At 42.7% G+C, this 15000-nt stretch overlaps 1 protein-coding gene across 5 annotated transcripts in view; it reads right to left on the minus strand.

Moving 5' to 3' along the window:
* fndc3a (fibronectin type III domain containing 3A) overlaps positions 1-15000 on the minus strand; it is a 152329-nt gene that overhangs the window by 9519 nt on the left and 127810 nt on the right. For all 5 annotated transcript variants that reach the window (XM_061972375.1, XM_061972377.2, XM_061972374.1 and 2 more), the window contains 9 exons: positions 11859-11997; positions 10715-10783; positions 10533-10651; positions 6782-6887; positions 5434-5609; positions 5241-5354; positions 720-869; positions 116-447; positions 1-42 (listed from right to left, as the gene is read on the minus strand). The exon at positions 1-42 is cut by the window's left edge and continues 171 nt beyond it. In XM_061972375.1, coding sequence (XP_061828359.1) covers positions 1-42; positions 116-447; positions 720-869; positions 5241-5354; positions 5434-5609; positions 6782-6887; positions 10533-10651; positions 10715-10783; positions 11859-11997 — 1247 coding nt within the window. The remainder of the gene's footprint in view (positions 43-115; positions 448-719; positions 870-5240; positions 5355-5433; positions 5610-6781; positions 6888-10532; positions 10652-10714; positions 10784-11858; positions 11998-15000) is intronic.

A 15000-nucleotide genomic window follows, 5' to 3' on the forward strand; every position in this document is an offset into this window, starting at 1 on the left:
AAGGGGCCCGCTCCCAAGCTGTTCAAGGCCTGGATGCGGATCCTGGAAGAAACGAAGGGGCGTCATGTCATGGCCAAGGACGATACGCTTGGGCGTCTGTAGCGGCGGCACCCACCTGTAGCTGGTGTCAGGCTGCAGGTGCTGGATGACGTGTTTGCTGACGCGGCCGACCACGATGGGCTGGCGCTCGCCCAGGTCGACCAGGTAGGACGTGATCTCGGCACCGTGGTCGCAGGGGGGATCCCAGCAAATTCCCAAGCAGGTGGACGGCGAGTACGGAGGCCCGGCGCTGCCGTCCTCCTCGTCCTCTGCCTCGTCCGCGGCCTTGTGCCTCGTCAGCTCCGACTCCCTCATGGCGTAGATGTTGCCGACGGCGGCCGGCACGGAGCAGGGGGTCTGGCACAGGAGCGCCTCGCTGAAGGGCCCCACGCCAGCCGCGTTCATAGCCTGCGACAACCAGGGAGACGGCGGCAGATGGGTGTAATTACAACTTCTGTCCACAAGATGGCAGCGTTAGCATAGAGGTTTCACAAGTTAATGTCAGGATTGGGTGCCTACAATCCATTTTAAACACCCTGTTTCACGCCTGATAAGCATTTAGCACTCCTGAATTCATAACAACCTCCAATTTCAGGCTTTTACACAAAACCAAGGCCTTATAACTACCATCTAAAAATATATTCGATACATTGATCAGCTAATCAAGCGCCTGTTCTCACCTGTACCCTGCAGAAGTAGTTGCTCGCAGGCAGCAGACCCTTCACCTCGTGGCTGAGGGCCGGCCCGCTGTAGCACACCTGCATGCTGCCCTCAGGGGCCCCCCACTCCAGGCGAAACTCGGTCACTGGAGCGCCGTTGCAGGGCGGACTCTAGGGGAGGAAAATTGTCAAGAGTTCTGGTCATGTCATCGTCACAACAATCTTCTAGGAACACACCAAGTCCAACACTTAAAAGGTTTCCCTTCTCACCTCATCTTCACCCTCTGTAAATTGAGGGGTCTTGACACATAACACCAAAAAATGCACAGTCATGAAAAATATCACCAACAAAGATAACGATTAGAGGCATCCCGAAACTACTTTTTCACTTTCGGTACGATACTGATATTGGAGCATTGAATATTGACCTATACCAGGGGTCGGCAACCTTTACCAGTCAAAGAGCCATTTTGACCAGTTTCACAAATTATAGAAAACAATGGGAGCCACAAAAAATTTTTGAAATTTAAAATGTATTAACACTGCATACAAAGTTTTTTTTTGCTTTGTGCTATGTATCAACCAGGGGTCTCAGAAACGCTGTCCACACCTTAATATGGAATTTGAATGCTGGTGCGGCCCGCGGGTTTTATATTAATGGCGCTTGCCAGCGTCATGCGTGCCGTGATGGTACAGCATATAGCGCCCACTACAAGCAGCGTGCCCGATCAGCCACACATTGTATGAAGCTTCCGCTTGCTCACGTAGGTGACAGCAAGGCATACTTGGTCAACAACCACACAGGTTACACTGACGGTGGCGGTATAAAAAAAAAAAACTTTAACACTCTTACTAAAAATGCGCCACACTGTGAACCCACACCAAACAAGAATGACAAACACATTTCGGGAGAACATCTGCACCGTAACACAACATAAACACAACAGGACAAATACCCAGAATCCCATGCAGCCCTAACTCTTCCGGGATAGATTATACACCCCCGCTACCAAACCCCGCCCACCTCAACCGCCGCACAGAGGGGGGGGGGGTTTGATGTGTGAGGGAGCAGGGTTGGGGTGGGGGCGGGGTTTGGTGGTAGCAGGGGTGTATAATGTAGCCCGGAAGAGTCAGGGCTGCATGGGATTCTGGGTATTTGTTCTGTTGTGTTTATGTTGTGTTAAGGTGCAGATGTTCTCCCGAAATGTGTTTGTCATTCTTGTTTGGTTTTGGTTCAAAGTGTGGCGCATTATTAGTAAGAGTGTTAAAGTTGTTTTATATGGTCACCGTCAGTGTAACCTGTGTGTCTGTTGATCAAGTATGCATTGCTGTCACGTAGGTGTGCAAGTAGATGATGCATGCTGTATAACAAATGATTGGGCTGGCCTGCTGTTTATACAGATTGTAGAGGGCGCCAAATGTTGCAACATCATGACGCCCTAATTATAACTTTAAGGGTGAAAATTGGTGAATATTAATCCCGGGAAATTTTCTGCGAGAGGCACTGAAATCTGGAAGTCTCCCGGGAAAATCGGGGTGTTCGGCAAGTAAGCTGCTGAGCCGCATCAGAGTGATCAAAGAGCCGCATGCGGCTCCGGAGCCGCGGGTTGCCGACCCCTGACCTATACAGATCCGATACGATATCAACTGGAATCACACATACTAGTGTATTATTTTGTTAGTGTGGAATGTTAGTAAAGGTTTGGTGAAGTGAACTGAGTCAAACAGAGAACAACGGCAGCTATGAAAAACACTGACCTATTTTATTATTAACTGTCTGGAATGGACTTACGCTGTCTGTAAGTTGAAGTGGAGTGGTAATTGTGTTTTTGGCGACACAGAGTGGTCACAATGACTTTTGTTACTGGATACTTTTACACTGCAATAATGTTCAGTGATTATTACCTATGTCGAGCTTGCGTGCTAAGCTGTTGTGTAGTTGCTAGTAGCCTATAGCCTGGCATGTTTACCTTTTGTAAATGACTTTAGTAAAATAGAAGAAATTGTGTGTTTATTGGAAGACATTTAGGTGGTAACTGTCTGTCCTGTTTTGCACAAGTAAACACGCTGCAGGACTGCTTGTATCGCAAATTATATCACACACAAATAGACATGCTTGTATCGCACATGATTACACACGCAAGTAAACACGCTGCAGGACTGCTTGTGTCGCACATGATTACACACGCAAGTAAACACGCTGCAGGACTGCTTGTGTCGCACATGATATCACAGACAAGTAAACACACAGCAGGACTGCTTGTGTCGCACATGATATCACACACAAATAGACAGGCTGCAGGACAGCTTGTATTGCACATGATTAAACACAAGTAAACAGTCTGCAGGACTGCTTGTGTCGCACATGGTATCACACACAAGTAAACACGCAGCTGGACTGCTTGTGTCGCACATGATATCACACGCAAGTAAACACGCTGCAGGATGCCTTGTGTCGCACATGATATCAAACACAAGTTAACATGCTGCAGGACTGCTTGTGTCGCACATGATATCACACACAAGTAAACACGCAGGACTGCGTGTGTCGCACATGATATCACACGCAAGTAAACACGCTGCAGGACGCCCTGTGTCGCACATGACATCACACGCAAGTTAACACGCTGCTGGACTGCTTGTGTCGCGCATGATATCACACGCAAGTAAACACGCAGGACTGCTTGTGTCGCGCATGATATCACACGCAAGCAAACACGCAGCAGGACTGCTTGTGTCGCACACGATATCACGCGCAAGTAAACACGCTGCAGGACTGCTTGTGTCGCACAAAATATCAACCGCAAGTAAACACGCTGCAGGAGGCCTTGTGTCGCACATGATATCACACGCAAGTTAACGCGCTGCAGGACTGCTTGTGTGACGCATGATATCACATGCAAGTAAACACGCAGCAGGACTGCTTGTGTCGCAGATGATATCACACGCAAGTAAACACACAGGACTGCTTGTGTCGCACACAATATCACGCGCAAGTAAACACGCTGCAGGACTGCTTGTGTCGCACATGATATCACACGCACGTTAACACGCTGCAGGACTGCTTGTGTGACGCATGATATCACACGCAAGTAAACATGCAGCAGGACGCCTTGTGTCGCACATGATATCACACGCAAGTAAACACGCTGTAGGACGCCTTGTGTCGCACGTGGTATCACACGCAAGTAAACACGCAGCAGGACTGCTTGTGTCGCAGACAATATCACACGCAAGTAAACACGCAGGACTGCTTGTGTCGCACATGATATCACAGACAAGTAAACACACAGCAGGACTGCTTGTGTTGCACATGATATCACACAAATAGACAGGCTGCAGGACAGCTTGTATTGCACATGATTACACATGCAAGTAAACACGCTGCAGGACTGCTTGTGACGCATGATATCACACGCAAGTAAACACGCAGCAGGACGCCTTGTGTCGCACATGATATCACACGCAAGTAAACACGCTGCAGGACGCCTTGTGTCGCACATATTACACGCAAGTAAACACGCAGCAGGACTGCTTGTGTCGCAGACGATATCACACGCAAGTAAACACGCAGGACTGCTTGTGTCGCACATGATATCACAGACAAGTAAACACACAGCAGGACTGCTTGTGTCGCACATGATATCACACAAATAGACAGGCTGCAGGACAGCTTGTATTGCACATGATTACACACGCAAGTAAACACGCTGCAGGACTGCTTGTGTCGCAGATGATATCACACGCAAGTAAACACGCAGGACTGCTTGTGTCGCACATGATATCACGCGCAAGTAAACACGCTGCAGGACTGCTTGTGTCGCACATGATATCACACGCAAGTTAACACGCTGCAGGACTGCTTGTGTGACGCATGATATCACACGCAAGTAAACACGCAGCAGGACGCCTTGTGTCGCACATGATATCACACGCAAGTAAACACGCTGTAGGACGCCTTGTGTTGCACGTGATATCACACGCAAGTAAACACGCAGCAGGACTGCTTGTGTCGCAGACGATATCACACGCAAGTAAACACGCAGGACTGCTTGTGTCGCACATGATATCACAGACAAGTAAACACACAGCAGGACTGCTTGTGTCGCACATGATATCACACAAATAGACAGGCTGCAGGACAGCTTGTATTGCACACGCAAGTAAACACGCTGCAGGACTGCTTGTGTCGCACATGATATCACATGCAAGTAAACACGCTGCAGGACGCCTTGTGTCGCACATGATATTACACGCAAGTTAACATGCTGCAGGACTGCTTGTGTCGCACATGATATCACACGCAAGTTAACACGCCGCAGGACTGCTTGTATCGCACATTATATTACACATTTTACAAGCAGGTACATATAATCTCATACTTTTTCATGCCGATATCGAACTGATGTCAGTATCGGCAAGGGGCACGAGTAAAATGACCACATATTTCTGTTTGACTACAAAGTAACAGTCTGGGGTGCTCTGCATGCACTATCAAAGATTTTGTTAGGGTAGATTTAGGGACAGTTGTTGAGGTCTCACCTCCCAGCTGACCACGACACAGCTGGGCGACTTGCACGCGGTGGAAGGCGCCTTGCACTGTTCTGGGGCCCCGGCTCCGGTGGTAAAGTCGTAGCGCTCAGAAAGAGGTCCAAACTGCCGGCACAGAGGAGCAACAGGTGTTTACGCAGTATTCAGGTGAGACATAATGGAGGGCTGTGTGAGGTCCTCTCACCCCCGCCTTGTTTCCCGCCTTGAGCTGGACTGCGTAGCTCCTCCCGGGCATCAAGCCTCCCACAAAGCAGTCCGGCTCTGGACCCTGGTAGACCTCCCTGCTGTCCTCCGGCTGAGGCCCACTCAGTTCCACGCTGTAGCAGGACACGGGGCTGCCGCCGTCCACCTGCGGTGGGCCTGGGAGGGAAAGGCATTCAAGGGGAAAATGCAGCATTTGCAGTAAACGTCGGAGGAGGTACACTGCAAAGACTGAAATCTAAGTGAGATGAAATATGTCAAATAAGGGTGATATTTGCTTATTTTCTGTCTGATAAGATAATTCTTCTCACTAAGCAGATTTTATGTTAGAGTGTTTTACTTGTTTTAAGGGTTTTGGTCCTAAATGATCTCAGTAAGATATTACAGCTTGTAGCTGAGATTTGATGACCTATATTGAGTAAAACATGCTTGAAACTAGAATATCAACTGTTGCAAAGCTGTGTCATCAACACTCACAAGTATAAAACTACTTTTTTAAAGTAATCATTTCTTATTTCAAGCATGACTTTGACACAATTTTGTCTCACAATTAAAACAGATGACAGCCAAACGGACTTTGCCGTTTTATTTTTAATGAAACAATAGAAAATAGGTACTCATATAGTAGTACAGTTGGCACAGTACAGTAAACTGACAGTTAATATTTAAACATTTAACATTTCTAACAATTTTGAACAGAAATAGATCATGCACATTCAGATAAATTCTTCAAAATTACAATTAAAATGTATTTGGCCGGGAGCCGGGCTGTATATATGCGCACTAATTGACTGAAAGAGCACGCACTTGGCGTGATGATGTCATGTTATCCATGGAAAAATGCATTTTTAGACAATATGATTTGCCTGAGCGGCTAGTAGACCCCGAGAGTAACAAGCGGTTGCCTTGTTGCCTTCCATTAAGAACAATAAATTAATTTTTAGTATAAGTTTACTGGTTTTAAGAAATGTAATGCCGAGCGCATATCATTATGTCAAGATAATGGCACTAGCATTTACTTCATTTAAGAATATTTTTCAACATATTGAGCATAAAGGTCTCTTTTTTTTTTTTCTACCAAGAAAAGTGCACTTGTTATTAGTGAGAATATACTTATTTTAAGGTATTTTTGGGTTCATTGAGGTTAGCTAATTTTACTTGTTTGGGAAAGTCTTGACAAGCCAAATGTTATTGTTCTATTGGCAGATAATTTAGCTTAGTTCAAATGAAATACCCCTCATTTTTGTATTTTTTTTTCTTGTTTTTGAACACTGACTTTTTGCAGTGCAGCAGACATAACGCGTCCCACGCCTGTGCCAGGAATGACTCACCCCAGCGCAGTTGCACTTCTCGGGCTTTGGGCTTGCCCACCAGTCGGGGGGGTTGGCAGGGCCCAGGTGGCACCGCGGGAGTCTGGACCTGCAGGGTCTCCGACAGCTTGCAAAGAAAAAAAACAGGATCTTAGGAAAAAAAATTTTTTTTTTCCTTTTGTGCATCGTGCACATGAAACGTTTACAAAAAAAAAAAAAAAAAAAAAAAGTCCTTTCGGGCTTCTGAGACAAAATGGCAAACATGTGAGTGTTACGTCACTTGGTGCACCGTGAGTCATGCCGCCTTACAAGGCCGCTCTCATGAACGCCGGCGAAGAAGTTAACCATGGGCATCGGCGCCGTCCACTAATTAGGAAAAAACATCCCGGGAGGATTCATCAATTAGCAGACTGTGTCTCGTACTGACGGGCAACGTCTGAGCTCTCCACACCGCCGAAAAAGTCTCATGAAAAACTCCACAAACTTTTTGGAGACACATCTGAAATTACCCGGGAGAGATTGGTGAGTGACCCAGCCTGTAAAATACAGGGATTACATTTTGCCTCGTTCCTCAATTAAAGTGTGAGTGAAGAATGGCGTTTCCTCGATGTGAAGACCTGATAAGTCCGAAAGAGAAAGAGATGATACAGTTTTATCTGCTCACATACACTGCAAAAACTAAAATCTAAGTAAGATTAAATATCTCAAGTAAGGGTGATATTTGCTTATTTTCTGTCTGATAAGATAATTATTCTCACTAAGCAGATTTTATGTTAGAGTGTTTTACTTGTTTTAAGTGTTTTGGTCCTAAATGATCTCAGTAAGATATTACAGCTTGTTGCTGAGATTCGATGACCTATATTGAGTAAAACATGCTTGAAACTAGAATATCAACTGTTGCAAAGCTGTGTCATCAACACTCACAAGTATAAAACTACTTTTTCAAAGTAAGAATTTCTTATTTCAAGCATGAAATAAAAAAATCATGATTTTGACACAATTGTGTCTCATATGGACTTTGCAGTTTTATTTTCAATGAAACAATAGAAAATACGTACTCATATAGTAGTACAGTTGGCACAGTACAGAAAACTGACAGTTAATATTTAAACATTTAACATTTCAAACTATATTGAACAGAAATAGTTCATGCACATTCAGATAAATTCTTCAAAATTACAATTAAAAAAAAATTTCATTGGGGGCCGGGCTGTAAATATGTATATATACCGTATTTTTCGGATTACAAATCTCAGTTTTTTTCACAGTTTGGCTGGGGGTGCGACATACTCAGGAGCGACTTATGTGTGAAATTATTAACACATTACCGTAAAATATCAAATAATATTATTTATCTCATTCCCGAAAGAGACGAAGCAAATGTCAGCAATCGTCACACACGTCAACCAATAAGAATTCGGCGGGATAGGGTCATGGTAGAAGTGCATTCGGTCATCGGATGCTAACTGCTATATGCTACTGCCGTAGCTATTAAAATGGATCATTTCAACTTTGGCGGTAACTTATAAAAACTGAGAAGGGCTGAACAAAAATGGCACCGAAAAGGAAATCATATACTGCAGATTACAAGCTGGACGTAGTGAAATATGCAGCAGAAAACGGCAATCGAGCAGCAGAAAGAAAGGACGCTAGCGGCGCATACCAGAAGCGACATAGAGGAAGAAGATTTCATGGGATTTAGCGATTAGGAGTGACAGATTGTTTGGCAAACGTATAGCATGTTCTATATGTTATAGTTATTTGAATGACTCTTACCATAATATGTTATGTTAACATACCAGTTGGTTATTTATGCCTCATATAACGTGCACTTATTCAGCCTGTTGTTCACTATTCTTTATTTATTTTAAATTGCCTTTCAAATGTCTATTCTTGGTGTTGGGTTTTATCAAATAAATTTCCCCCAATTTATGTTTTTTTCCTTCTTTATTATGCATTTTCGGCCGGGGCGACGTACACTCCGGAGCGACGTATAATCCGAAAAATACAGTATGTATATATATATATATATATATATATATATATATATATATATATATATATATATATATATATATATATATTAAAGGCTGCAACAACCAATCGATTAAATCTATTATAAAAATAGTTGGCGATTAATTTAGTCATCAATTCGTTGGATCTAAGCTATGTGCATGCGCAGCGGCAATTTTTATTTTATTTTTTTATAATATATATATATATTTTTTTTCTTTCATAAACCTTTATTTATACACTGCAACATGTACAAACAGCTGAGAAACAATAATCAAAATAAGTATAGTGCCAGTATGCTGTTTTTTCCCCCCAATAAAATACTGGGAAGGATAGAAATTTAGTTTGTCTCTTTTATCCAATTATTAATCGATTAATCGAAGTAATAATCGACAGATTAATCGATTATCAAATTAATCGTTGCATATATATATAAATTGACTGAAAGAGCACGCACTTGGCATGATGATGTCATGTTATCGATGGGAAAAATGCAAGAAATATAATGCAGAGCGCATATCATTATGTCAAGATAATGGCACTAGCATTTACTTAATTTAAGAATATTTTTCAACATATTGAGAAATATGCCGTGGAGTTTACAGTTACGGCAGCACAATTAGCCCCGAACGGGGCTTTGAGATGGGCGGGGTTGGGGGAAGGCGAGGTTTGGGGGTAGCGGGAGTGTATAATGTAGCCCGGAAGAGTTAGGGCTGCAAAGGATTCTGGGTATTTGTTCTGTTGTGTTTGTGTTGTGTTACGGTGCGGATGTTCTCCCGAAATGTGTTTGTCATTCTTGTTTGGTGTTTGGGTTCACAGTGTGGCGCATATTTGTAACAGTGTTAAATTTGTTTATACACCCACCCTCAGTGTGACCTGTATGGCTGTTGACCAAGTACGCTTGCATTCACTTATGTGTGCCTGCAGAAGCCGCATACGACATGTGACTGGGCCGGCTGTTTGTATGGAGAAAAAGACGGCGCGATGACAGGTTGTAGAGGACACTAAAGGCAGCACCATCACGGCACGCCTCAATATTGTCGAGAGCCATATACCACACCGTAATTGGTAGATTCCTTCAGCTCCGCATACAACGCTGTCAAGCGCCATTCATTTAAAACTCGCGGGCCGCACTAACATTGAACTTTCATATTAAGGTGGGGGCCGCAAAATAACTTCTCGCGGGCCGCGTGTCTGAGACCCCTGATGTAACGCATCGATAGCCAAATTTGTGGTATCATCCAAAACTAATGTACAGTATCCAAACAACAGAAGAATAAGTGATTATTATGCTTGTCCTTCATAATGTTGATAAAATAATAGAATGATAAATGACACAATATGTTACTGCATTCGTCAGCAGCTAAATTTGTTTACTTACTAATAAAAGACAAGTTGTCTTGTGTGTTCACTATTTTATTTAAGAACACAGTTGCAATAAGAAACATATGTTTAATGTACCCTAAGATTTTTTGTTAAAATAAATCCAATAAGGCCATTTTTTGTGGTCCCCTTTATTTACATTTTGGTTCTGTTCCCATAATATTGGTATCGGGACAACCCGACCCTGGATGTTTGTTTGCTTTTTGGAGGCTGAGATTTAAACACACCAGTCGTACTTAAGTAGCTCCACCTTTGAACATTCTTCCTCACTGCGCATGAAATCCAATGACCAGCCAGTAAATGCGCACACACACACACCCGTGAGAGTGACAATGTGTGTGTGTGTGTGTGTGTGTGTTGGGTATGAATGACTCACCGGGCTCTGCCCCCCCTCGCTCATGCAGTACACTCTGGTCTGGTAGCAGCAGCCGGGCTTCAGGCCGTCGCACACGCACTCCAAGGCGGGGCCGGAATACACCAGCTCCCAGGACAAACCTGAGAAGTGCAAAATATGATGAACACCAGGCGAAAGCATCAGGGATGAAATGTTCCACTCACCGCTTAAACCCTCGGACAGCTCGACGACGTACTTTGTCACTTCGGCTCCTCCGCTCTCTTTTGGGGGATCTAAGCAGAGACAATGGAGCCATATTAATTATGAAACAACCATCAATAACCAATAAATAGCAATTATTAGTAGAGATTAGAGATGTCCGATAATATCGGCCTGCCGATATTATCGGACAATAAATGCTTTAAAATGTAATATCGGGAATTATCGGTATCGTTATTTTTTTATTATCGGTATCGTTTATTTTTCATTTTTATCAAATCAACATAAAAAATACAAGATACACTTACAATTAGTACACCAACCCAAAAAAAACTCCCTCCCCCATTTATACTCATTCACACAAAGGGTTGTTTCTTTCTGTTATTAATATTCTGGTTCCTACATTATATATCAATATATATCAATACAGTCTGCAAGGGATACAGTCCGTAAGCACACATGATTGTGCGTGCTGCTGGTCCACTAATAGTACTAACCTTTAACAGTTAATTTTACTCATTTTCATTAATTAATAGTTTCTATGTATGTAACTGTTTTTATATTGTTTTACTTTCTTTTTATTTATTTATCTTATTTTATTATTATTTTTAAAAAGGACCTTATCTTTACCATACCTGGTTGTCCAAATTACGCATAATAATGTGTTAATTCCACTACTGTATATATCGGTATCGGTAATTAAGGGTTTGGTCAATATCGGAATATCGTATATCGGCAAAAAGCCATTATCGGACATCCCTAGTAGAGATGTCCGATAATGGCTTTTTTGCCAATATCCGATATTCCGATATTGTCCAACTCTTAATTACCGATTCCGATATCAACCGATACCGATATATACAGTTGTGGAATTACCACATTAGATTATGTCTAATTTTGTTGTGATGCCCCGCTGGATGCATTAAACAATGTAACAAGGTTTTCCAAAATAAATCAACTCAAGTTATGGAAAAAAAATGCCAACATGGCACTGCCATATTTATTATTGAAGTCACAAAGTGATTTTTTTTTTTAACATGCCTCAAAACAGCAGCTTGGAATTTGTGCAGCCCTTTGAGACACTTGTGATTTAGGGCTATATAAATAAACATTGATTGATTGATTGTCAAAATGGCAGATTTTACGCACCCCAGGCCAACTTGAAAGTGGTGGGTAGAACCTTCCCCTTGATGACGGGCCTGGAGGGATAGCTGGGCCTGTCTGGTTTGGTGATGAACTCCACCACCGGGCTGGGGTTACTTTTGCCTTCAGAGTTGTAAGCCGCCACCTGCAAGAGGGAAATGAGAACAGGAAGTGAAGCGTGAAAAAAAATGCAGTACAAGACACACACCAGGAACAATATTCTACCTTTTCACTAATACAGTGCTACCTCAACCTGCCAGTAATGGGAGAGAACGGCTGTCTCTTTCAGCTTCTTGCTATGCCGAAAGTTGCAAGCATACCTTGTGTTGCGAGCATCTCCACTGTCGGTTGACTATTATTTGCAAATGTTTTAGTTTTTTTTTCGTTCTTTGTTTGGTGCCCTCACAAATGATCAGGAATCACAAAAGTCCTTACCTGTAACAACTATGTTGATACAATAAATAACACTACACTACAGTACAAACACTAAAATTTCGGTTCGGTACGTACCTCGGTTTAGAGGTCACGGTTCGGTTCATTTTCGGTACAGTAAGAAAACAACAAAATATACATTTTTGGGTTATTTATTTACCAAATTTGCAAAATCTTCCACCAAAAATATTTTTCTTAGTGGAATATTTGATATGAGTAAAATTAACTGTTAAAGGTTAGTACTATTAGTGGACCAGCAGCACGCACAATCATGTGTGCTTACGGACTGTATCCCTGCAGACTGTATTGATATATATTGATATATAATGTAGGAACCAGAATATTAATAACAGAAAGAAACAACCCTTTTGTGTGAATGAGTATGAATGAGTGTAAATGGGGTAAAGAGGTATTTTGGGTTGGTGCAGTAATTGTAAGTGTATCTTGTGTTTTTTATGTTGATTTAATTTAAAAAAACGGGAAAAAAACCCCGATACCGATAATAAAAAAACGATACCGATAATTTCCGATATTACATTTTAAAGCATTTATCGGCAGGCCGATATTATCGGACATCTCTACTCACAAGTATAAAACTACTTTTTTAAAGTAATCATTTCTTATTTCAAACATGAAAAAAAAATTATGACTTTGACACAATTGTGTCTCATATTAAAACAGATGAGAGCCAAATGGACTTTGCTGTTTTATTTTCAATGAAACAATAGAAAATACATACTCACAGTAGTACAGTTGTTATTAGTGAGAATATACTTATTTTAATGTATTTTTGGGTTCATTGAGGTTAGCTAATTTGACTTGTTTTGGAAAGTCTTGACAAGCCAAATGTTCTTGTTCTATTGGCAGACAATTTTGCTTAGTTCAAATAAAATACCTCTAATTTTTGTATTTTTGTATTCTTGTTTTTGAACACTGACTTTTTGCAGTGTAAATTTGGACTTTGCTCCAAAAAGCTTTCGGTGGTTGGCTGATTGTCGACAGAACCCGACAACACTAGTGCGATTAGAAGGGGCGACATTTGCATTTTAGCGTGACACAGTGGGGAAAAAAAGAAGAAGAAGAAAAAAAAAAAGGTAATCTGGCTGAGCCCGCTGAGTACAGCTCATCCTCACGCTGGAGCGAGACAAACACCTCCTCAGCGCCCAGCGCCGCCTCGCGCTAGGCAGCTGGATAATTGCAAATGAAGGAGGGAAGGAGGGCTTAATGTTGCAATTTTTTAACGTTGGCAATTATGGTGTTGGGCTAAAACGCAATCATACCTTTGTCACTATGGATTTTGCACATTTGCGCACACAGGGTTTCTGCAGGTCTCGGAAAATCTAATTTAACGCTTTTTAATGCCACTTAAAACTAATTTAATGCCAATGTCCAATACTGCTGATAGGTATTATAAATAGTAAAAAAAAAGCTTGTATCATCAAGTTTGAATAGTTGAAAAGTTAACCGTTACTCTTTAGCTCTTACGGCTAATACCGTAGCACGCCGATGTGTTAGTACGCTAGAAAAATAGTTCCTCAGTGTTTGCTTTTACAATAACAATGTTGTTGTAGCTAGTAAATAAAGTATTGTTGACAGTATTTGAATGCATTTTTTAAGTGATTTAGAAGTAGAGTTGAATGCTAACATTAGTTACATTGCTAACCACCAAGAACGAGACAGATTTTCTGTTAGAATGCAAAAAAAAAACCAAAAAACTTTTGTCTTCTTGTCTCTCATAATGATTTTGAACCCATCCCATCCATCCATCTTCTTCCGCTTCTCCGAGGTCGGGTCGCGGGAGGCAGCAGCCTAAGCAGGGAAGCCCAGACTTCCCTCTCCCCAGCCACTTCGTCCATCTCCTCCCGGGGGATCCCGAGGCGTTCCCAGGCCAGCCGGGAGACATAGTCTTCCCAAAGTGTCCTGGGTCTTCCCCGTGGCCTCCTACCGGTCGGACGTGCCCTAAACACCTCCCGAGGGAAGCGATCGGGTGGCATCCTGACCAGATGCCCGAACCACCTCGTCTGGCTCCTCTCGATGTGGAGGAGCAGCGGCTTTACTTTGAGCTCCCCCCGGATGACAGAGCTTCTCAGCCTATCTCTAAGGGAGAGCCCCGCCACCCGGCGAAGGAAACTCATTCCGGCCGCTTGTACCCGTGATCTTGTCCTTTCGGTCATAACCCAAAGCTCATGACCATAGGTGAGGATGGGAACGTAGATCGACCGGTAAATTGAAAGATTTGCCTTCCGGCTCAGCTCCTTCTTCACCACAACGGATCGATACAGCGTCCGCATTACTGAAGATGCCGCACCGATCCGCCTGTCGATCTCACGATCCACTCTTCCCTCACTCGTGAACAAGACTCCGAGGTACTTGAACTCCTCCACTTGGGGCAGGGTCTCCTCCCCAACCCGGAGATGGCACTCCACCCTTTTAAGGGCGAGAACCATGGACTCAGACTTGGAGGTACTGATTCTCATGATTTTGAACGATAGGCAAAATTCCCCCCAAAAAGTGCAGTTCCTCTTTAACGTTCACCAAAATTGAGAGGAGCCCTAAAGGGGGAAAAAAAATCGACACATTGAATTCGTTTTGAAAATAAAAATATGACAAAATGGCCCCCGCATGCTTTGGTTTTTCAGTGGAAAATTTGGACATTTTATATAATCAAATTCTGTATAATGTGAAAATTAAGATATTTTTAAGCATTCTTTTTTTA

Source organism: Nerophis lumbriciformis, linkage group LG17, assembly GCF_033978685.3.
Source record: "Nerophis lumbriciformis linkage group LG17, RoL_Nlum_v2.1, whole genome shotgun sequence".
Classification (NCBI taxonomy): Eukaryota; Metazoa; Chordata; class Actinopteri; order Syngnathiformes; family Syngnathidae; genus Nerophis; species Nerophis lumbriciformis.